Genomic DNA, 25136 nt, shown 5'->3' on the forward strand with positions numbered 1-25136 from the left:
ATGAAAGTATCTTTATTATTAGTTATTAAGGATCAGAATCCCTGAAAACACTGACGATCTTTTGGCATACAAATGCTAATACCATGGGATGCAGGTTCGAGCAGAAGACGATGTATTTCCTGATGATACCGTTGAGTTTGAGTGGAGGCAGCCAGGAGACAAACACCACCGAGCTGCTGGAGGCGGCAGCCTTCACCCCTGCTGGAGGACCGGGCACTGAGGAAGAAGAAAACACAGCAAGGTTCAGGAGATGCAGATAAACATAAATATAGTATTTATTAAATAATAGTAGAGGATAAAATCATTACACCAAGAAGAAGCTTTCATCTGCATCTGCTTGATTTTTAGCAGGATTTTGCAAAAACTACTATTATTCATATTAGTGTGTGCAATTGTGTGTAGATATATATAAAAATCCAGATCTAGTGAATTTAAATGAGGTTTCATAAGGGGGCAGTCGGGCCTTGGTGAGAACCATTCAAGTTAAAATGTCTTGATAAGATCATGAAATGTATCATGAATAAGTTTACACATTTTTATCCTCCCCAAAGCTACAGCATCACATACCTTTGAGTATAATGTCCAGTGTTCTTCAGTAGCATCTATCTAGAAACCAATATGTGTCTGATCATGTCTCTCATACCGTCCTCTTTTGTGCGCACGTAGATCTGTTCGCTGCGGACACCATCTCCAGCGTTGGTGAAGGCTAACACCTGGATGCTGTAGTTGGTGTACTTCTCCAAGCCGTCCAGCTCCAGAGATGGCTGATTGGTCGTCACATTCCTGATCTCTCCCAGCTCTGACACAAGAGACAAGATACGTTAATAAGACTGGGTAACACAAATTATACACAGTGTGCTGGTTTGGTGCAGCTTGCTGCCATAATTAAGAACACTAATACCAATAATAGTTCATTCAGCATTGCAACATAATGAAAAAACGGTTTCCCTGTGATTAAAGCTGGAATTTCACAAATCTCGTGTAATAAATCAACTAAAATGTTCTGATTGTACAGTAAAGATAATGTATGTCGAGCATTCGGCTGCATAATGATGTTTCAGTGCAATAAAACGGGTATTAAAGGCTTCTGCTCTTCACTTTTGCTCTGATTTCTGTTCCCCTCGCCTCCATCCTTCTTATGTCCTGTCACTCAGAGCTGAGGCAATGGGCCTGCCTTCACTTATTGCATTGTGAATTATTGATGGAGACACGCCACTGCAGGTTGGATTATTGCTATATTGCAAGATATGCAATCATGTGGAAAACACAGGAACCACCGATACCATCTGTGCAATACAGTGAAGACCTTTTGTAAATCTGCATTAGAAAAAACACCAATCTAATGTTAAAACTGGCTCAAATTATGTATGTTAATTATTTAATTACTATTAAAAATCAATTCCAAAGAGAAACTGTAACACTACCTGAGTTAAAAAATGATTAATTGAAGAGCAAATAATTTGCATTTGAAAATCACATCATCTGCGTCTCACAAACAGGATCAATATAAAGGACATGAAGAGGCAACTGAACTACAATTGTGCCTCAATAAAAATGAAGCTGCTGTTGTCATTTATTAAGAAATAAGTTGCTAATATCTAAAAATATTGAAAACAGGATTTCATGAAATAAGAAAAATCTGACACACAACACTGAAATATTCAGATAGCAGCACCTCTGCAACACTATATATTAGATTATGACAATACCACAGCCTCCCCTAGTGAGAGAACCATCACAATCAGCAAATACAGCATTAACGACAGTCTGGTGACTTAAATGGTGATAGGGTGCGTGGATGTGAGTACCTCCATCGGGCAGGTTGGCCCAGTAGATGACTCTGTAGCCCTGCAGGTTTCCGTTGAGAGCCTCTCTGGGCAGCGGAATCCAGGACAGTGAGATGACTTCTGGAGACTTGGCCACTGCCAGGACATTTTCAGGAGGCCGAGAAGGCACTGAAAGAGACAAGAGGGGGAAAAAGTGTAAGAGTAGAAGATCAATAGACTTTTTTTTTTTTTGTGGCAATACCAGTAATTGTCGAACCGTTCACTCAAATTAGATATAATCATGTTATCAAATTATTATAATTCCCTACATAACTTACGAACAGTGTTAGAAACTTCTGGTGTTTTAATGAATCTGTTGAATTTAGCTCAATCAAATATTTAAAAAATGATATTCATTATTTCATTACAATGACTCAAAATAGGGTTGAGGCAAGATAATATAAAGCAGTTATTCATGTGATGTAGTTCAAAACATGTCCAGCAGATGGCAGCCTTTTCACAAAAATATGAAGCCCCACATCTCTACCAGGGTGGGAAGGCCATGCAGTAAATCAGTTCTTTATTCAAACTCTTACAGCAGGTGGATCATACGAAAAACACAGGGTTACTTCAAGCTTGAATAAATAGACTTTATATAGGTGTTATATATCCAGTATTATTTCACATGTGCTACTTACCATCCTCCAGAGTTTTGGTGACCACCTGCTGTGACGACGGCCCGGTGCCTGCCCTGTTTGCAGCCTGCACCACCACACTGTACTGAGTGAACTTCTTCAGGTTGTCCAGCAGGATGCTCTCCGTGGTGTCTCCTGTCGTGTCCAGGCTGATGATGGTGAACTGGTGGCTGCCGCCTGGGCTGTACTCCCTGTAGCCCACCTGGAAACCGCGGATCACGCCGTTCTGCAGGTGTTTATGTGGAGGCTGTGAAATGAGAAAATGGTTAGATGACCATAACTCAAACACATACGGTTGTCCTAATGCTCAATATCATCTTAATCATGTTAATCAGCTGCTTTGATATCTTTTCTTATTTTTTAATTATCTAAAATGAAAATCCCCACTGTCTTACACATATGTAAATACAATAAAATAAACAGCAATATCTGATAGCATTTGTAGCTGCATAATTTAAATATAAAAGTCCAAATGCTGTTTTTGAAACTAATAGAAAACCTGCCTGAGGGGTTAGGGTTGGAGTTAACCCTAACCCCATCTACATCATGAAATCAGCCTGAGCTCCTAATATGATCTCTGTGGACTGTACCTTCCAGGAGACTTTGATGCTCTGCGGGGACGTGGACTCCAGTATGACATCTTGTGGTGGACCGTCAGGAGCTGTGAACGAAGCCCATCACTCAACATTACTGCATGTTACTGTTAAAAGTGGAGAGATGTTCTGCCATAGAGTGTTACATTTTATCTAGTCCCGTTTCACTAGATGGTGCTGTTGAGTTAAGAATGCATCTTCATACACTGAAGTTTCTACCTCAACAATAAGTAGAAACTTGCAACATCATCAACTTAAACCTTTGTAATGTGACAGATGATATATGTTTTACTTAATCTGAAGTTTATGACTTTATTTCAGCGATGAATCTGCTAAAATGGGTCTTATTAATGTGCTGGTATGACTGAGGGGCGATCGTTAACGAGCAATAGAATTAAGACTAAAAGCAAGAGTGACCTGATCTGTTTGCCCTGATATAAAAGATGATGATCTCCATTTAAAACTATCATAAAATCATTAAGTGAAAGTGGACTCAACAGGTTTGAGGGCCAGGAGGCAATGGACACTATATCTGAGGCGTTTCATTCCAAAACAGGACTCGGTCAAAGTATAAATTCTAAGTATTAAAATAAATTCTGGTCATAATTTTATATAGTATTGAAGCTAAATCAACACTATAAAATATTGTGATTGAGAGATAGTGGAGTTTCATTTTCAGGAAAATGTATTTCATCTGCACCATAGTTTGACAACTTACTAAGTTGAACTAACTAACCTGCTTCATCAGTAGTTATGGTGAGCTCGTTGCTAGGGTTGCTGTTGCCGATTATGTTCTTGGCGACCATGCGGATGTTGTAAGTGGAGGAAGGGTGCAGGTCGATGATAGTGGCCTGGTTGAGCTGCGGTGACACATCTTTGGTTACCTGGGCTGAAAGCCAAGAAGCTAGAAGAAACAGAGGGAGAAAGAGAGAGAGAGAGGTTGGATGGAGTGTCAGAGATGGATTACAACATTTATGCATTTCTTGTTGACTCTGTCGCCTGAACTTGCGCTCGATGTACTTATGTCTACCTGATTTGTTCTTGCACTCAATATCATATCCTGTGATGGGGCTGTTCCCGTCAAAACCCATCGTCCAGCGCAGAGCTATGGTTCGATCCTTAACCTCCCGGATCTCCACCTCCGGAGGGTCGGGCGGCTCTGATGCAACATGTAAACACAGCCGAGAGTGAGAGAGGCCGAAAAACACAGCAGGAGAGAGAGAGAGAAAGAAAGAAAGAGAGAGAGAGAGAGAGAGAGAGAGAGAGAGAGAGAGAGAGAGAGAGAGAGAGAGAGAGAGAGAGAGGTACTGTGAAGTGCAGAGTCCTGAAATAGAACTGGATGGCAGGCAGACCAGACAGATGTATTGGTTTCATTCTGTTTGTGATTTCCCCAGTGAGGGATTGGGTTTTGACTACAGAGAGTGATGACACCATGTGGCTATTAAGTTAGTAAATTATTGAATTACACAACAAATTACGAAATCTTTTCAACTTCCTGAGGGAATTTAGTCTTTTTCTTAACATGTCCTTTTCCAACATGAGCTGCAGTGAGTGTGAGGTGCGGCGGAGCTTACCTTGCACCGTCAGCTGTATGATGCCCCGGTCCTCGCCGAACGAGTTGATGGCATGACAGGAGAAGAAGCCGGAGTCCTCACGAACTGTAGGCATAATCTACACAGACACACACACCACATTCAAAGCTATCAGGTGGTCAGAGAGTTCTACTATCAGTGTAAAAAAAAAAAATCTAAAATTACATTTCATCTTGAGTGGTTTTTCAAAGTGGAGGAGGAGCAGTGTGCTCAACTTCTTCAGAGAGAGAGAGAAACCTCCACCCTAAACCATGTGGGACACTTAACTACTCAATTATCTCAAGGCACATATTCCTTATCCTGCATTACACATGTACTCGTTCATGCTGTGTTTTAATCAGCATTAAATTGAACTGGAAGGTAGCTCTTTAATATTTCATGCTCCACTTGAATCTACTTGTGAATGTGAATTTCAGCAAGAATTTCCTCTGCCCTTCCTCCCAAACTCTTCCTCTCTGCTTCCCATCTGTCTGAATAGATTAAAACGACTGGAAAAAAATTAGATTCACGGTGGCGTTTGATTTATGGTGAAAGTTGAGCACCCACCACCAGCGTGGAAATGACTTCGTCAGCCACTTCTTTGACGGTGACCACGTATCGGCTGGTCTCGGGGTTGATGATGCGTTCCTCTTTCTCCCAGCGCACCATAATGGGCTTCTCTCCGTGAGCGATGCAGCTCATCTTCTTCTCCTCGCCATGCGTGGCCAGGGTGGTGTTGGGGTAGGAGGTGATCATGGCCGGGACTGGATGGAGGAGACAGAAAGGCCAAGGTGGCAAGAGAGTAGCAAGAGGGAGGATAGGGAGAAAGAAAGAGAATAGACAATGATATCAGTTGAAATAGATCTTTTATCCATTTTTGGATTGTGGTGGCTTCTGATTGTGGATTATGATTACAACTAGATTGCTTAGATATATAATATGCCTACTCACACATACTATCATTATCGGCAAAACATCGAACATAACACATTGTCATTGCTGCTCCGTTCATCTCTGAGGTCGCACCTTGTTAGGCCCTATGAGGTAAATTGAGATTTGTGAATATGGGCTATACAAATAAAATGTTATAATTTTTGTTTTTATAAGGCTATATGTGTTATTGTAAATCTGCTGACTATCTTTATAGTCATATTATTTTCTGCATGTTAATGTTGTATTTTCTAATTTTGTGAGGTTTTAAAATAAGACCACTGGGTTTTCTGCCTTCCTCTGCACTGTATATTATTATATGTCAGTTTTCTATGTATTTGTTGAATCTGTGCTGAATAAAAAAAAATCTCAAAAATCTAAGGAGAAAGAAAAACATGGTTATATCAGTTAAAATGAATCCATCTATGCACACATGCCGCTAAATATATCAGTAGAGTGATATCAAAAATAACATTTTCAGGAGCTACTATTCTATTCTAGCTATTCTTTAAAAATAAATGGTTTTACTGTGCCAGTTCTTTTTTTGGTCCAAAATTAACACATTCTCTTACTTCTCATCTTATACAGAGTAAGACACCTTCTCTTTTTTTCCTCTTACAATTATGATAACTATTTCAACACTCCAGGGACCATCGCGAACGTCATGTTTGACACTCCTTGTCTCCTGTGATGCTGTGAGATAGAAGAGGAGCCCTTCAGGTAGAAGCCTGCTTTGATAATAACAGCAAGCAGTGTAACGTGTTGCTTTCTGAGGATGAGGCGGAGGAAACGGAGAAGAAAGTGGTGACTCCTGACTGAACTCCCATCGGTCTGAGCGTGGAGCCGGTCTGGCTCTCTGCTGTAACCACACACCAGGCTCATTAGCAACACATTTAGCCCCTGTGTGTGTGTGTGTGTGTGTGTGTGTGTGTGTGTGTGTGTGTGTGTGTGTGTGTGTGTGTGTGTGTGTGTGTGTGTGTGTGTGTGCGTGCGTGCGTTGTTCAGCAGAATGACTTGTTGAGAACGTCTCTCACCCAGACTACTCAGTCTGTACTCACACTCACACCATTCTCTTACTCACACTTTCTTTCATTGTGTCCTTTTCTCTCTACTTGCATGAATCAGAATCCTGATTATCACACTGAGACGTTCAGGTGCTATTGTAAGTGTAATGATCTTTAAAGTGTGAAGCCCCCAAATTGGATTATATCATATTAACTCCAGCAGCTCTGAGCAGAGTGAATCAATATGCTAATCTTTGTCAGTGTGGACATGCAGGACACAGAGTTATACTGCAGGTAAAACTATTTGCTCACAGTTTTGTGATCCTACAATCGAATTTGTGTGATCGAAGTATTATGAAAATCTATTCAAAACTCCATGCAAAAAATGTCACTTCAATCTGCTGTGTCTTAGAAAGAATTACAGTTTTCACTTTTGTGCAAGAATCACACTTTAAACTGCACAAAGAAAAGAAAGAAACATTGAACATTTTAAAAGGCAGCCAATCCTGCACTACAGTATCAGAAAAAAACATGTTTCAACATCAAGAAATCCAAGATAATATTCCTTTCGGAAAAATGCAGAATAAAGTGAAATTACAATGGCTTCTATAATAATCTAGTTTGATATTTGTTGTCTTATACCTCCACCAAAAGGTTAAAAATAAATCATTTCATTAGTTAGAAATAAATAAAACATTAAGTTAGTTATCTAGTTATTTTACTATTTTCATTTTAGTTTTTGTCTGCATTTGTTTGTTAGTTAGCAATATAACGCACGTAACTACTCAACCGATTTCCATGAAGTGGGGCATGACCTGCGGAACAACCAATACAATTTTGGTGCAGAGGGATTTATTTTCTTTAACTTGAACATGGCATGGTTGGGTGTTAGCCTTGGTGGCAGTTTGAGCTCTCCGATTGCCCCTCTAGTTCTGTATTTATTTATCTATTTAGTAGTTGTTGTTTCATCTATTAAATGTCCGACTAGACTGAAAAACCTCTGTTGAGATTTCCCATGATTTTCCCCTTGTCTGTCAGATGATTAATGTTGAGCAGGTACAGTGTATAGTGAAGCTATTGCGCGGTGAATATAAATCAAAACAATCAGCTGAAAGACGCTAAAACTCCCTGCAGAGCCGAGAGGAACTGCAGACTCAGGTGGTTCTCTGTGAAGTTACATTACACACAGCAGTTGCATTATTTATATGAAAATATTGATCTGAGCAGCTTTAAAGTGTTGCACATTTTCTGTGGAGTGGCTGATTGACTTATCATCTACATTAGACAGAGCAGTTTTCAGGACCACATGCTGTATCTACTGTAGAGTTAACAGGCTTGTAGTGAATCCACTGTGTCTCTGAAAATGGCAGCTGCATGTGGCAGGTACCGGTGGAGCAGTGGTTGGAGGCCTCCTCTTACCAGGAGAAGATGCGGTGTGTGAGTTGGAGTCGCTGTGTGTGTGTGTGCATGTCTGTACACTCCTGAATAATGTGTCTGCGTGGATGTGTTTTACTCGGAGTGCATATGTATGAAAGTGTGTGCATGAGAGCGGCGGTGTCTGGGAGAGCTAAGTGGGCGAGCACAGAGAGCAGAGAAGACTTGTGCTCATGACACATCTCAGCCACACTACACGACGGAGAAGAGAGAGAGAGCATGTACCCCTGCAGCGCTAACTATGATCCCTCTCTCTCTCTCCCTCTCTCTCTCCATCTCTCTCCCTCCTCAGGCTCCCACCAGGACAGTGATGATTTAATGATGAGAGAGAGAGACCACTTTGATTATTCATACACAGCAGACAAGTCCGCTGGCCACGCTGTTGTGTCACACAGGCACACTCGCATTCCAACGCACAAAGGACAACGCACACATTGCACATTCAGAAATACACAAATACCAACAGATATAAAGATACTGTAGAAATACTGACAGGGTAAGAAAGAGTCATGGGGATACACATGCACAAGAATTGTAAACATGCTTCCACACACATACACACACTGAGTTCCTCTGAGTCAAACAGTATTTGTGGATAACTTTATGATAATTTGTTTTGGCTTAACAAAGACCACAGTCTGGTACTCAGAGGGCCAGGTAGGTTGGACAACCACGAGTCAATTACTGACAATTAAAGTCAAGTACTTGAAATCATAACTAATATTATACTCTACTTGTGTGAGTGGTGGTTTTTGCCATGGCAGTGTGCGAATCGTGCTGATGTGTTAAATCTCGCCCGTTCTGTCGTGTGAAAACTGCTTCAGATTATCTCTTTGCTCTTTTATCATTTATTTTTTCACTGATGCAGTATAAAGATGTAATTACATTGTATCGCTACACTTTTTTCTTTTAAGGCTGATCTATATTTGAGAGTTAAAACAAGACTTCGGGTATTTTGACACCCAAGGTTAATGTCTTTAGCTGAGTCTAGGGGTGGAAGGAGGCATTTGCTGTGAGACACAGCCTTTGTTACATTGTTTGATCCAGTTAGTTTTAGTTTCACATTGCAATTTCGGGAGTGGACTAAAGACTTCTGTATGACATTTGTACGTCCTGTCGTCATCACCTATTTGGGATGCGTCTACCTCTAAATGACATTGATTGGTTTGTAGATGGACATGAGGCAGCGAATAGTAGTTTTTCTGTTTGAATGGAGAAAATGAATGAACCAGTTCATTTTGTTATTTTGGTTGCCACTGTAATATAGTTATGTTATTACTACCGACATCAACAACTTCAGGCACAGTACTCGACACTTTGAAGGCGCCGAATTAACATCCTTGTTGTTCAAACAATCCTCTGAGACTGTGCAACTCCATTTATGGAGAAACTAGCAACACTTTGGGCTCCTGCTTCTTTTACTTCTTCTATTTTTACTGCTGTCTTAACTTCTAGCAATTGGTCTTGAAGTCCAAACTATCCAAAAAAAGTGTCAACACATTTTGGTCCATTTGTCCACCCCGTGGTCTGAGGCACCTTCATTTTGGTTGACACTGAACTGAAAAGACTGAAGTCCGGACCAAACAAGGTAAGTGTGAAAGCATCATTAGAGTCTTCAATCATACTAGAAGCTCCACCATGCAGTACTTGGTCACAAGGTCATTACAAGGTGACACTAGAGAAGTCAAAGATTAACAAAGTCAGGAGGATTCATCATTTGGGAACCACAACAATCCATCCAGCACAGAGACTGCATATGTCTTTATGCTGCTTCCAGTTTATCTGTCATCTGTGATTGCTGCATCAGTGAGGCACTGATTTGTATACTGTAAATTAAAATCAAGAGAGTTAATGAGCACACACACAAACACAAATCCCTCTTACCCCACACACATAAATAAACACCAACACACAGACTCCTTCAGCATGTTTCTGTCTCTTTCTTCTTCACAGCACATTTTCCTCTTTAAAGCAGCCAACAAAAATCAAAGGGGGAGCTACTTGCATGGGTTTGCGTGCACATAGGCCTCTGTTTGTGTGTGTGTGTGTGTGTGTGTGCATTTCCCTCAACCCCCACCCACCCCCGACACGATGGAACGTGTCAGACTTGGGACTGCCGACGTTTAAACCTCATTTCTTATTCACTCGCAGCCCATCCCTCTCCCTCGCTCCCCACACCATCATCCCCTTTCCCACTGCCCCCGCGCAGGAAATCGCTGATTTATTTTGCATAGCAACTATGAATTTTAAGTGAGTCCTATTAAAAGAGTCTCCTCAGCTCCTTCTCTAAATGTTATTGCTGCTTAACAGGGGCTATTTTCTCTATTTAAATCCGAGGCCTTGGCAGTGTAAGTTAACATTGACGAAGCCTGCGAGTGCTAATTGAAAGAAAAAAGACAGAAAGAAAGAAAGGGCGCTCAATGATGACATACAAGGCTGTGTGTGTGTGTGTGTGTGTGTGTGTGTGTGTGTGTGTGTGTGTGTGTGTGTGTGTGTGTGTTTTGTGTGTGAATGGCTCTGTATGAAATCATGTGTGCATGAGAAGATTTGTCATGTAAGTTTTTAAACATGAGCACATGCTTGTCTGCGTGGGTGTGTAGATGCATCAGAGTAAATTTGGAGTCAATCTGCATGTGGCCTTGAATGTTTGTGTGTGCATGTGTGTGTTTATAGCGTGTACCTACTTGTGTGAATCAAGCATGTGACAGAGACTGCAGTATCTACAGTGTTCTATTCAATCTTCTCCGATCTTGGTCGTGCTTCAGTTACCGAGCTGAGGTGAGGCTATCCTTGCTTGCTCGCTTTCCCCTCATCTAATCTCTATGCATCCACCGTGCGGCACGAGCGAGGCCTCAGGCTAAACCTATTCTTTTTGATAGGCCATAATTGCTCGGTTGATGTATATTTTTTAATATCCAGTGATATTACAGGGGCCTGGTAATAAAACACAAGCGGGAAGAGGAGAAAAAGTGTGAGTGGAAAGAGGGGAGACGAGGGATAAAAAAAGAAAGCTGAGAGGGGGTAGAGGGGGAACAAAGGCAGCAGAGAAGAAAGAGGGAGGTATGGGGGGATGAATGTGGGGTAAGAAAGACAAAGAGGTGGACTTTCCGTCACTCAGCATGGAGGAGGCTTCGCTCTTAGATCTTCAGACGGGAAATGATGCATGTTAAAACTATAGGACCACCGGTGGAGATAGAACTGAAACTTCTTCACTTCAAATTACGTTGGTGGTGGAAGGGTCTAAGAACTTGTGAAAGGAGGTAGAGATGTTAAAAAGTAGTGGATTCATTGATCAGGGGGAAATCTTACAAACTAACCCTACTCAAACCTGGGCAAAGGAGGGGAGACAACACGAGTTGGATGTAGGCCTGTCAATGGGCAGCACATACTGCGGTTCACAATGATAACCATAACCGATTGAACTCTTCAATTTCAGTTTTACAATTTTAAAACGACTCCTCGATTTCAGACAGGTTGACGGAAGCAGTTTCTCATTTCCACGTCCATCAATGATGCCGTCTACAATTGCCGACAGATTTTATCAGTTGTAGTTAACAAGGCTGTTCCACTTCTAAGGCTCCTTTAAATGTGGCCAACAAATGCTTCCTTTCAGACCCAAGCAATGGAGGCTCGTATGAGTGGATCGTTCTTGGGCGAACTTATGCCAGGATTTATTCATTCAAAAAGACAATGGTGGCGGCAAGTGACGAGAAGCCCAATGCCTCCACTTTTAATTTTAAGGTTCAGGCTTCAACTCAAACAAACAGCTAATGGGAAACATGTTAGAAAACTTAGGGACATTAAAACTTTCTCGTCATGTCCAACTGTAGCTCTGTTGCTAGGTGACGGCAGTAAGAGCGGGATTACGCAAAAACTACTGGACAGATGTGGAATGTGTCAGGGAAGACTCCATCAAATGTCGGGGTGGATATTTATCAGGGAGAAGTTCCAGGAATATTTTTTTTCAACATTTTCATAGATTTCTCTAAGAAAAAATGGATCTTGATGAAAAAGGAATGAGGCATGTTTAGACTTTTATGAATGTGTGCAATTTGGTGCAGATCCAAATAAAAATCAGGAAATCAAAGCAAAGTGATCGAGTAGCTGCAAACCTGGTGAGTTATCCTTGAATCCCACTTTATTGTATCGAGGGATTGTTCGAAGTGCTATACTTTGTAACATTTAAAACATTACAAAGACATTTATTAATATAACGCACTGAAAAGGGTTGTGCTATCATACAGGTTGAACAATTATTTTATATCACTTTTACTATGATTTTGATAGAGGACAAATGATCAGTAAATGGTTAAAAATGTTTACACTTTGTTGTGGCAATGGGGGATTTAGACAATGGAGGGACACACACAGCTGCCAGCACATGAGCAGGGGTATAAAGGGAAACAAATAATGTGTTATTTATCTTTTTAATCTTTCTCTCATTGCTGGAAAAACAAGTAGAAAAAAAGGACAAGCAGAGAGTGCAAATAAAGCAGAGAAACATGCCGACTGCTCTTCCCTTGAGCCACTTCGAACGCTTCTAATTGAAGTATTGACGGATTTAAATGAGGCAGAAATGCACTCAAGACTTCCAGCAACGCAGAACACACACACACACACACACACACACACACACACACACACACACACACACACACACACACACACACCCACACACACACACACCATGCAAGCAGAATGTACACAATGCACTGTGCACAGATTCACAAGTGTAGACAGACAGGTGACTGCAAACGCAAATAATATACAGACAGTAAAATGATAACGAACATATTGTGTGTTTAAAAATAAGGAGATATGTGTAATTATACACAAACACTGAGCAAGGAGCTTGACGGTGTTGGCGAACACGAGCACAGTTATAGTCTCCCTTTTTCAAACCACTCATGCGGGTAAGTACACTTTTCCAGAAAGCATCTTGAGTGCACGACTACAGTTTGGGGTTTAAAGGGCATGAAATGTTGTATCTGTTGATGAGTGACAAGCAGCTGAGCCTGCACGTAATGACTGAGCAGCCAATGGCAGCAGGGAAACGACAGACAGCACAGAGTATTATCACAGACCCAACGAACTGTTTCCAGTAACGACTTACTAATTATTGTAGCTGTGAACACTAACCCGTCAATAATCTCTGAATTAATGACTTAGATGGAAGAGTAAAGATCTGTGTATTACTGCTGAAAACATTACTAGACTAGAATCTGAAAACTGCATACCTCCACCAAGGCCCAACAGTCCACTTAAATTCTGCCAAGCTGCACTAAATCTTACACACTTATAAATATCAGTCCCATAAACGATTTTTTTTATCAAGACCATGAATAATTCCCTGGAAAATATGCTGAAAATGTATAAACATGCTCTATCTCGCAATGTTGGGAAATTGTAGATCCATGATCTGGATCCGCACCAAAATTTAATGGGTTTGTCCTTGACCCATAGCACATCCTTCAACCAAGTGTTGTGATAATCCACCTAGAATTTTTTTTGTAATGCAGCTAAATAACAGTATAAACATACGCTAATGAAAACAAAACCTTGGCAGAGGTAATAACAGTATTGTAAAATAGTGTATGTTGACTGCATGAGGGAACAAAAACACATATATTTCTTGATTTTATAACTTAGCTGGTGCTCTTTTGCAAGACATTAACACGTTTGACCTGTATTGCAGAAATATTGCAGGAATTAAACCGAATCCTTCATTTTTCACTAAACTGCCAGGGCTGAATTTGTAGGCTGTGATCTATTCTTTCAAATGTGTATCTGTTTATTTCCTGAAAGGATTCACAGGGGTTAGAAGAGGAGGCTCTGTGCTGGTTTGCCAGGATTATTCAATAGTTATAAACCAAACAAGAAGAAGAAGAGAAAATGTTATTTTAAATGTATTTTGGCGATTTCTATCTGCAGTAGGAACAGATAATACATGGAGTTTGCACAATTACGTCGAGCAATAAACTATAGTTATCGATTGAACAGACATGAATACTCTGACTTTGATTAGTATGTACCATCATGTTCAACTTGTGCTGAGAAAAAAATATTTGTATGAAAACTAAGTCATAATTCATGAAATTACTAGAAAGAAATGTAAATTCATCTTAAGGGGAAGAACACGTCTTGGACATAAATATTAAAAGCTGTAAATAATGTTACAGTTCATCTTAATGAAACTACGAGTTATGTGAAGTGAACTTACATTATTCACAACTGAAGCTGTCGAAATTCCCTTTGATAGAGTTGAGGAGAACATGAAACTGAAGCCTGAAGCAACGGCAGGGTGCCTACGCTGGGTCATCTCTCTCTCTCGCTCTCTCTCTCTCTCTCACACACACACACACACACACACACACACACACACACACACACACACACACACACACACACACACACACACACACACACACACACACACACACACACACACACACCTCAACTTTGGTAGATAATATGAGCTGGCAATTAAGACCAATGAATCCGAAACTATGCATATATATATATATATATACTACTGTGCCCCTTAAATACCACGGAGACCACATAGACACACTGTGTAGGGAGGAGATTGGGGGCTGTATTATCGCTCCGTGCTGATTGGATTACTGCTCTATATCATCTCACCTAACTTGTTTATGGTCGACCATCTCTTTGACTCTGAAAGACTCATATTGATATAATGGAGTCCAGTAGATACAGCACAGGCATATCATGGACAAATGCAGCCCCAATTTATTACCCACATTTTTCACTGTATGACACAAGATACTGTATATGTGGAGTTCGATGTGCTACTAGAGTCGTCTGTGGCGGCAGCCGCAGTGTTTGTTCTCTGCTTGGTAGAAAATGGAGGCAAAAAAAAGGTTAGTACAGCCATAGGTCAACTCGCTGCATAGCAACTGTGCTACAGTCAGTAAACTGACCTATGAAAATAGAGAGAGCGTGATGGTCTCTGTGCGTGCTGCTGTAGCACTGACAGCCTCACACAGAGGCAGCTCTCAGCCTTGTACACTGCAGGTCTTAATTACAGTGACAAATGAATATCCATGACAAGCCAGCTGATATTAATGCTAAAAAAGACAAAAGGATTTATGTAGAAGAAGACTTAAAGATATTTTTCGTGCAGCCCTTCCACAGAGACATCAGGGTTAGATGAGGAACTTTAAGGATCCAATCAGATTCAGATTCTACATTGAAATTCATGTGTGCCATGTAACTCTATTTATGTTCTGATGTATGCAACAATGACACATTGTCTCTGGTCCTGCCCTAAGTTACAAAAATACTGGGGAGCAGTCTTGTATGAAATGCAAAATATGTTGAGTATTAAGCTTGAACTGGACACAGTGTCACTCCTTCTTGTCTTCCTAGTAAACCCATTATGACTGTACATCACAGAAAACGGTTCAATGTCCTTACATTATTTTATTTTACTTTATAACTTGAATCATTATTTTTATTATTTATTCTTGATTACTTGTGCTGAGCTGTTCTCTGATGATTACTAAACCTTAGATTGCTGTCATTATTTTCCTCTTCTATTGTAAAATAACTCTATAAACAGTTACACACAACATGTTTTCATACTTGTGTTTTACTATCAGACTTTGGGGCTGGTGAGGAGAAGAAGAGAGAGACAGAGAGAGGGCTGCCCATCGTCAGGCCTCCTTGTGCTCCAGTTTGATAACAGCAGCGAAGGGAAAATAAGCCCCACTTGTGTCTGAGCACCATGAAAATGAGGAGCCACTCTTAGGTCTATAGGGAAGCTACATGCTAATGCAGACTGAAAACAGGCCTGTGGTCGGGGACACTGAACGCAGCAGTGGGAAGAGCAAACATGCGCCAGGAACAGCTGTCTGCATACAGATGTGTTCATTAAGAAAAATGCTCAATAACCCCTGGTCCTTTAGTGATACTGTGAGCACGGACATTAGCCTCCACTGTTTCAACAGATGTACCGAGGGATTGTTTCCTTTCATCTAATGATCTTTTGATTAAAATCTGTTTTCAAATTTACCTCATGTCGAGTCGGATCGTGACCCTCTTAATGCTTTGCTTAGCTTCTTTGGCCAGTGAGGGCTTGCTTCGGATGGATTAAAACCAGGATCTGTTAAACTCTGACTTTGTTTGTTCCTCATTTGCACAGCTTGTCTATTGATACAGCCGATCTGCATCACTCCCTCTTTTTCATTTTCTTTAACAAATATATGTTAATCTACTTTAAGAGAAGCTCTCTGTAACTCCCAGCAGATAAGAATCCTATTTTTAACATCTACTTGTTGTTGCACCAACACACACATTAAAATACACATTGATTGCGGCCCATCAGCTGTCTCTTACTTTTGACGGTGAGGTACATGGACTTGCTGACATCAGCTCCCACGTCGTTGCTGACCTTACACAGGTAGAAGCCGTTGTCGTCCTCCAGCACGTGTTTGATCAGCAGCGAACCGTTGCTCAGCAGCTGGATACGAGAGCCACTGTTTAGGAGGATGGGCTGAAACTGGGGGACACCCGCACCTGTTGTAAGAGAGAGACATGGTGTAGAAACATTTTAAATTGTGAACAATGAATACATATTTACTGTATATATACTATCCAACATTTTATACAGTCCATAAAGTAGAAAGAAATGTAGAAATATAAATGTATTTCTACATTTAGTCTGTGTAAAATTCAATAGAGAAAAATATGTATGATGCTCAAACATCACAGTGCAGTAAACTGACCTGCAGTGTGTCAATGTGTGTGTGTGTGTGTGTGTGTGTGTGTGTGTGTGTGTGTGTGTGTGTGTGTGTGTGTGTGTGTGTGTGTGTGTGTGTGTGTGTGTGTGTGTGCCTGTATTCATTGGGGTGTGCGTCTGTGTTTACAGATTTGGTGACAAAGCCTGTCAGATTTAGGGAGGATTGTAAACATGTTTCTTAACACCAAGCCTAAATCCTTAAAACACCAAACAGCTGCTGAGCTGGGCGAAGCGGCCCCAGCTTCTGGTAATGGTGATGAAGTCAGAATGGACACGCTCATGGCAGAAGATTGGTGCAGAGGAACGACACGCAGAAGGAGGGCAGGGATCCAGGGCTCGGCTCTGCCAGTGAGATTCGAAGATGTTCACTGCAGCTAGACTCTTTTTTCCTCTGTATCACCTCTCTGGGTTTATTCTTTGAATTTTTGATAGTTGAATGAATAGATCCGAAAAAAACACATACAAAGATGGCCTCAAGTCACATTTTGATCTCTAAAGCTGATTTAAAACATGCACTGAACTCCAGATAATCTCTTAAAATTATCTGGAGGGGCTGTATATGACTGAGTGAATGTCCGGGTCAGTCACTGCGGAGTTTCACCGGCTATCCCCTTAGTTTCAACAGAGCTAATGTGATAAAACAGCAGGAGATCTCAGCAAGCAAGTGGGTTTGTTGAAGATGTTTCCAACGTGACAGTTGCAAAACTGAAAAAACCCCAAAAGAATCCAAATATCTTAGGGTGAAAGAGAGGTACCACAACCGTAGAAGGCGCATACGAAGATTCGGAAGCATTCGGTGATGTGGGCATACGCTGTTTCGATGTGCTGTTAACAAAATCACATGATCTCAGTACTAGAATTAACACGTTATGTCCTGGCTCCTGAAAGGTAAACTCCCGAGAAAGTCAGAGTGCCAAAACAGAGTTAATGCCTGAAAGTCGAGGGCAGATTCATCCTGAAGGCATAGATTTTAGAACAAGAACAGTGATGCTGATTCTTAATCGTCAAAAATCTCATACGACTGACATTTGAAATCCATTACTGAAGCGTCATAGCAATAATTGAACTTGGCATCCATGAGATATTCTGTCTGTGTGTAATTAATATCTTTATAAATAATAGAAAATGATATAATCACTCCTAGTTAAACGATACAATATCTCAATCTGCAATGGCTGCTTAAGTCTGCGGGAAATGTAACAGACACTGAATTCTAATGCTGAGGTCTTCAGTCGTCTCCTCTTATCATAATGAAAACACTGTATTCCACCTCGCTCATGTAGTATTAAACACATGTGTGAACTGAGCCAGACGTTGCATTAGCTCGTGTTAAAGTTAGCGTGTAGAGATTAGGCCATTTAGTGAGCTGTGGGTTTTTGCTTTTTAATTAAAATGCAGTCAAGTGGCCGTGGCCAGCAAAGGGTCAAGTGGTGACTTTGTTCCTGCTCCCCTGGCTCTGAGAGAGAGAGAGATGGAGAGGAAGGGGGATGTGTCCTCCTTGAATTATGGATTTTGCATATCCAAATAGTGCTAGTCATTATGCTAATAGCAGTTGACCTTTACTTACTGTTCCATATCTCCCAGCGACACTCATCTGGCTCTTAGCTACTTCAATTGCAGTAAAAGCATGCCAGACAGTCATTCTCCGAACAAACTGCACTCTGGCTTACAGCAAATTAAGCGATAGCTTCCCAATCCACCCACCTGGGATACATTGGATATCTGGCTGATATTCCAGAAACAGGAAACATGTAACAAAGTAAAGGTGAATGGGTAAAAAGGAACTAGGACTTCCTAACCAAAATTTTACCCAAGCTTAACCAGGATGTCAGGAATGATGCTGTGCCTCATTAGGACCGGGATTTGGTCCTCATTAAGTTCTAGTGGTCCTGAGAAGGTCAGTGTTTATGAGAATGAGTGTACATTCATACACAAAATCACATAAGTGCATACACACACACTGCTCTGCCTGATTTCGTCATACTGATCTGGATTTGTCAGACAGTGCTAATCAAGCATAAGGCCTGCTTGTCTACGCACATGCATACACACATGCACAGACATAGACATGTGCGCGTGCATACACACGCATATGCACTGCACACTGGTACACACAAATCCCATCAAAGAGCTAAAAAAAAGATCTGATTCTTTCAGTCCTTTGATCATGGCCAAGCACGTACACACACAAACACACCCTCACGCACCACTCCTCATTGGTTGTTGTCCTTCTGTCGGTGAAGCTTTCAGCGCTGGTTATATGGATGATGGAGCAAACACCTGGGGCCCCTCTTCATCTGCCCGGCTCAAGTGGCTGAACTCACCTGCTGCCTTCCTGCCTGTCTGTCTGCTCCGCTCTGTCTGCTCCATGTTTTTAGAGCAGATGGGTGTGTGTGTGTGTGTGTGTGTGTGTGTGTGTGTGTGTGTGTGTGTGTGTGTGTGTGTGTGTGTGTGTGTGTGTGTGTGTGTGTGTGTGTGTGTGTGTGTGTTGTACGTCTGTACAGTCACACAGGGTGTGTGTTCTGCTGTGGATGAGGCAAACTGAACCTAGTTACCTGCAAAAACAGTACTTACAGGTTAGGTTAGTACAGGTTAGCCGTTCAGCATAGGTTACCATGGGGATTTACCCCGATACGAAGTGAACGACCTCGTAGGACTGAAAACCCTGAAATAAACCTGAGGTAACCCTGATTACCGCAAATCCTGCTTTGTAGTACAGGCCTCAGATATATTGTGTTCAAAACAAGTCATCTGACCATGACCACCAAAATCTAATCAGATCATCCAAGTGATCCAAGTCCAAGTTAATATTTGTACTAAATTTTAGGAAATTCCCTCAAGGCATTCTTGCGATATCGCGTTCACAGGAATGGGACAGACGTACGTACGGACAGGTGGACAGACAACCGGAAAACATGACTCCTGCCACTGGCTGTCGCTGGTGCAGAGGCATAAAATACTGAACTACTAATGTTCACAGAAATGCGTGCTATGCTTAACGTACCTTTGGAGTGCTCCCATACGATGGTGGGTGGTGGGTAACCTTCAGCGGAGCAGTTGAGAGTCACAGTTTTCCCATAGATCCCATCTTGATCCTCAGGCTGAACCACAAACTGAGGAGGAACTGTATATAGACACAAACACAGAAAGAAGGAGCAGTTAATGGTCATACCTGAAATTGTGGTTGTCTATAATACAGATCACCTATTGGCTCAACAACCAAACACTAAACCGTGACACAGAAGGAACTATTTATTGGAGTTAGTAGCTGAATAGAAAGGTTAAAATGACAGTTTGTACACATATTACCAATTATAGAAGTCCACTACATTCGATAACTGGTCTGTCTCTGCTTACCTCTGACAATGAGCTGACTCTGGTGTTCCACTGCAGCAGCCTCGTTGCGGGCAACGCAAGTGTAGTTTCCGTTGTGGTCGGGCGTCAAGTTGGAGATTCGCAGTGAGCTGGTGAAGTCGATGTTGTCCACAGTCACACCTAGGCTGATGGGGATCGGCCGTCCATCTTTCTGCCAAGTGATGTCCAGTGGCCGGTCGCCTGACATGACCACGCAGGGGATGAAGACACGCTGTCCAATGGTAAAACGCTGGAACTCAAATGGCTGAATGTACGGCGGGACTGCAGGAGTTAAGGAGAGGAAAGTGACAAAAAGACTGAATGTGATTTCTGCCTTAAAAGACCATCTTAATTCCCAGGATTCCCTGGCCGGTACTGTGTACTTTTTTTTCAGCGTAATCCTACAATCTTCTGACTATTGTGCTTCAGAGAGGTCACTGAAGGAGTATAAAAGACCTGAATAGCAAAGCAGTCTGTAATAATTCCCCATCATTCTCAGACTGGAACATTTTGTCCTTTCAAAGAAAAGCTAAAAGCGCACAGACATGAGCCAAAACTAGAACTAACTTTTAAAGAGACCAAACAACTTCTTACAACAGATCTGGATCATTAGGTGGATCTGCACCAATTCATACTAACTCATACATCTCAAAACCATACATATGTCTGATTAGCTTTTACATCAAGATTTATACATTGTTTTGAGAAATATTGAGAGCTAGAATTACCATCCTGCGGTTGTATGACTCCACCAACCAGTCCCGTTTCAGACCCTCCAGGTGTTCCTGACATTCGCAATAATATGAGGTCACAATGACCTTTGAGCTTTGACCAGTGAAATCTAACCAGTTCATCTTTGACTGCAAATGACAAGTGGTCAGAATTTGAAGAAAATATGAGATATGACATTCAAGAGGCCAAAACATGTTTTGTGAGGCCACTGTGACCTTGACCTTTGACCACCCAAAACTAATCAGTTAATCAATGAGTCTAAGTGAATAATTTTGCCAAATTTAAAAGGATTCTCTTGCGGTGTTCGTAAGATAACTCATTCAAGAGGCAAAAACATGTTTTGTATGGTTACAGTGACCTTGACCTTTGACCACTGAATTCTAATCAGTTCATCTGTGAATCCAACAGAACATTTGTATCAAATTTGAAGGGATTCCTTTGAGGTGTTCCTGAGATATCACGTTCACAAGGCAAACATGTGCTATGTTTTGTCACAGCAACCTTGACCTTTGGCCTCTAAAACCTAATCAGTTAATCTGTGAACTCAACTAAACATTTGTACCAAATTTTAAGAATTTTCCTCAAGGTGTTATAGAGCTATCGTGTTCACAACAATGGGACTGATCGAGGGACGGACAACCTGAAAACACAATGCCTCCGGTCACTGGCAAGTTCCAGCATGGAGGGATGAAAATGTTCAGGGAAGTGAGGGAAAAAAAGGGATTAAACAGATTTTCTGTATTTAGCCCTTTAACTACACCAAGATTGTGTCATAAAAAAAAAAACAACCAAAACAACACATAACCAAAGAAAATCTGTTGCGGTGGATGTGCCTTTGAGATGGCTCATTCGTTTTGGGGAATAATCATCTACAGTATTAAATCACTACCCTACACACAATCCTTGCAGACCTGCGAACCTGACTACTACATCAATCAACCATTTTATCCAATGATCCAAAATCCTGATTAGAGCAGTACCCAGAAAAAAAACAAGTGCTCAAAGTCAATCTGGCTGCATAATATAATCACACGGTTCTACATTAGGATGTATTCAAATTGCCTGTGCTCCATTCTCAGGGAAATCTCCAGCCATCACACCAGTCATCTGTGTGTTTGAGTGTCCAGTGAGTTCAAATAACTGTGAAATAAGCAGCACTTTAGCAGCTTATTTAATTCACAACAAAGTGGAGATAATGGACTCCAGGGATCCCCAAAGACACTTCTGCATTTTAAGCATGAGCAGAGTAAATTAACAAATGCACTCGCTCACTATAGCACCACTGGGAAGTGTTGCTTTATATCATCACTCTCTTTTCGTTCCTACTCTCTCCCACCCTCTGCCTCCCTCGCTCCATGGGAAGTATAATGTAATGACAACAACTTAACATACTGTATGGAGGCAAGAAAATGGGGCATAATGGATAAGCCCAGTTTAGTGTTATCTATTACAGGTTGTAAGATCTCAGCGGTGATCATCACTCAGCTCTTTACTATCTCTGATACGGCCTTCATAAGCTGCACTAACTAACTGAGGAATATCAAGTAGATTAAGACTGGTGAGATCTATTTATATACCCTTCTGTCTTTCTGTGAGTGTGTGCATGTATTCATCTATCTAGTGATGGGCTTTTCCACTGAGACCATTTTGACATGCATATGTGGGCAGGGGGTAGAGAGAAGGAGCGCCTGGGACTCCAATTTAAGCTTTATATCAAATTTAAGCATATTATATCATAACATATGCGTATAATTGGCAAGAAACCATTTAACACATACCGGTTGTCAAAATTGTGACGGTTTAAAATAATAGTTCTATATTTTTGGAAATTAAATGATTTTCTCTCTTTCCAATAGATCAATATGACAATAGTGTGAAAAGAGTGTGATCTCAGCAAGAGAGCAAAAACACATCTTCCAAAATATTCATTTTATCGAAACAACCACTTGAGTGGACAAATCTCAATAACAGCACAGTTTTATTCATCAAATACATCATAAATTCATTAAACCTCATTAAATACTTGTTCATCAAACAAGTCACTTGTTGGGATTCATTGCTTTCTACTGTACGATGCAATAAAACACTGATTCTGTGTCAATCTCTCTCTTTCTTTTGCAGTAAATTACCAATAAAACATTGCTTGTATTTGCTATAGATGCAATGGAAATTAAACATAAATAACTTCTCAAGGTTGAGAAGCTATGTAAGCGTAACTTTTGCCGCAAAAATCTGTGGGACTCACCTCGTACGCGGAGGTGGACACTCTGAGAGTCCATCTTGTTGGGTTGGACCATCACCTTGCAGTTATACTCGCCAGCGTCCACCTGCTGCACGTTGGTCAGCTTCAGTGTGCCATTATTCTCGAAGGCTCGCTGCCGGTGGTTGAAGGGGAGCAGTGCGGAATTTTTGTACCACTTTATGGAGTAGTAAGGGTAGCCAATCACACGGCAATGGATAAAGGCGTCCCGCCCGGCAACCGCTGTGATGTTTTTCATTGGACGAATGCTGGCGCGGCCTAAAAAGTGACAGAGAATGAGAAAAGAACCTATACGGACATATGGACATTTCAAAGATCGTGGTGTTGACATTGAATGACAAGGATGATTTGTGCAATGAAGTTTTGGGGGTTTTCTGTCTAATTTTTAATAAATCGGCACAGATTAGACACTGAACCACTGATTTTACAGAAATATTTAAAATTTAAAAGGGTGAGGTCTGCTGCTAGTAAAACAGAAAATGTCTTTCCTCAGTTTCAAATATGATATCTTTCACCAAAATACTTAAATGTTAAACATAGCTGTTGTTGCTTTAGTTGTTTGTTTTAAGCTTTACTTTATGTATAAGGAGGTGAAATACCAAGCTGTATATTTGAAGAAAAACTGAAGTATTACTGATACTTAGAAGTCGGCTCTTCCTGGTCACCCATATAATATATTCCGTGTCCCATAAAATGGAAACACAGTACTCACTTTAACATCTGATTGTGAAGAACTGAATTGACTGCGGAGAAAATACACACAGACACACACACAGACACACAGCAACTCGTAGATAAATTTATTCACGCAAGTAGAAGAAATATATTTTTCTTCTGGCTATTTACAAACCAGACCATTTTGTAACCCTATATCGAGATCCGCTTGTGTGCAGTTAAGTGGGATAATTAATCTGGCCTAAAAATACAGGCATGTAAGAGAGGCAATTATAATTTGGAAAGAAAACGACGGAGCTGTGATGTTAAAAATTATACAAGGAGCAGAGGAAAAGTAAATAACCCATAAAAAGAACATTACTTTGAGGCCAAATCAATTAGCGGAGAAGAAACTAAAAGGACTTGTAAATTTGATCAAAGATTTAAAATAAAAAGAACCGAAATTACTCAGCAATAATGGCTAAATCGGAAAAAAAAGATTCATGCAATTTTCCGTTTTGGACCCAAACAACAACCAGAACTCATGCACCAGGAATGCCAGACAACAAGCTGGACGGCAACACACAGATAGACACACACAGAGACAGACGGGTATGTGTATTGTTGTTTTTGGAGGAGCTGATTTGACAAGCACCTCTTACGTTTATTCGAGCCTGGTGGTACACGCCCCCGGCCGAGTTGCTGCACGTGCACCGGTACACCCCTCCGTCCTGCACCTGGGTGTGGGTCACATTGAGCTGGCTGACCACGTGGCCCTCGTGGGTCTCGTAGTGGCCCAGGTGGTGGTGGCTGTCTTTGATGACGGGGTCTTCGTCCAGGGACCAGCTGCATCTGGGAGGCGGTGTGCCCTTCACGTTGCAGACCAGGAAGACGGGCTCGTTCGGGTTCACCACCTTCTCGCTGAAGGAGGACAGGATCTTGGGAGTGCCATCTGTGGTGGGGGACAAGGTGGGACACGGTGAGGGACAGGAACACAGTGGTGAAGGAAACCATGGTAAAACTTTGATCACATGTTAATGATAATTATCAGCCTGAGGAACACTGAGGAAGTCTCCGATTAGTTGGCACCTCCAAGATTACTGTTTTTATTTTGTCACAGTTTCTGAACACCAGGATTTCTTTTTTTGAGAGGTAATGTGTTATAAGCGATCATTTCTTGTCATAAACGTGCTTTTGTGAGATAATCAAGAAGTCTTAACCCAGCAAAAGTAAAGGAAAAATTCTGTGTCTTTTAAGAATTCACCATTTTTTTAGCCTTTATATTTTGTTTTGTATCAGGACACTGTGCCAGAAGCTCGACACATTATGAACAGCAATCCAGGAGCTTTCCTCGCAAACACAGTCTGGTTGTCTTTTGATAC

General features: G+C 41.2%; 1 protein-coding gene across 3 annotated transcripts in view; it reads right to left on the bottom strand.

Annotated features, from left to right (window-relative positions):
• dscamb (Down syndrome cell adhesion molecule b) overlaps nucleotides 1-25136 on the bottom strand; it is a 119905-nt gene that overhangs the window by 17771 nt on the left and 76998 nt on the right. For 2 of the 3 annotated variants that reach the window (XM_035155262.2, XM_035155260.2), the window contains exons 7-20: nucleotides 24410-24706; nucleotides 23086-23358; nucleotides 20112-20390; nucleotides 19759-19878; nucleotides 16352-16531; nucleotides 5193-5389; nucleotides 4629-4725; nucleotides 4085-4213; nucleotides 3791-3958; nucleotides 3052-3122; nucleotides 2465-2708; nucleotides 1809-1955; nucleotides 644-799; nucleotides 83-216 (exon numbers count right to left, since the gene is read on the bottom strand). In XM_035155262.2, coding sequence (XP_035011153.2) covers nucleotides 83-216; nucleotides 644-799; nucleotides 1809-1955; nucleotides 2465-2708; nucleotides 3052-3122; nucleotides 3791-3958; nucleotides 4085-4213; nucleotides 4629-4725; nucleotides 5193-5389; nucleotides 16352-16531; nucleotides 19759-19878; nucleotides 20112-20390; nucleotides 23086-23358; nucleotides 24410-24706 — 2492 coding nt within the window. Of the gene's footprint in view, nucleotides 1-82; nucleotides 217-643; nucleotides 800-1808; nucleotides 1956-2464; nucleotides 2709-3051; nucleotides 3123-3790; nucleotides 3959-4084; nucleotides 4214-4628; nucleotides 4726-5192; nucleotides 5390-16351; nucleotides 16532-19758; nucleotides 19879-20111; nucleotides 20391-23085; nucleotides 23359-24409; nucleotides 24707-25136 lie in introns of those variants that run through there. The other variant, XM_035155263.1, reaches the window with a different exon arrangement.

Source organism: Hippoglossus stenolepis, chromosome 4 (genome assembly GCF_022539355.2).
Source record: "Hippoglossus stenolepis isolate QCI-W04-F060 chromosome 4, HSTE1.2, whole genome shotgun sequence".
NCBI lineage: Eukaryota > Metazoa > Chordata > Actinopteri > Pleuronectiformes > Pleuronectidae > Hippoglossus > Hippoglossus stenolepis.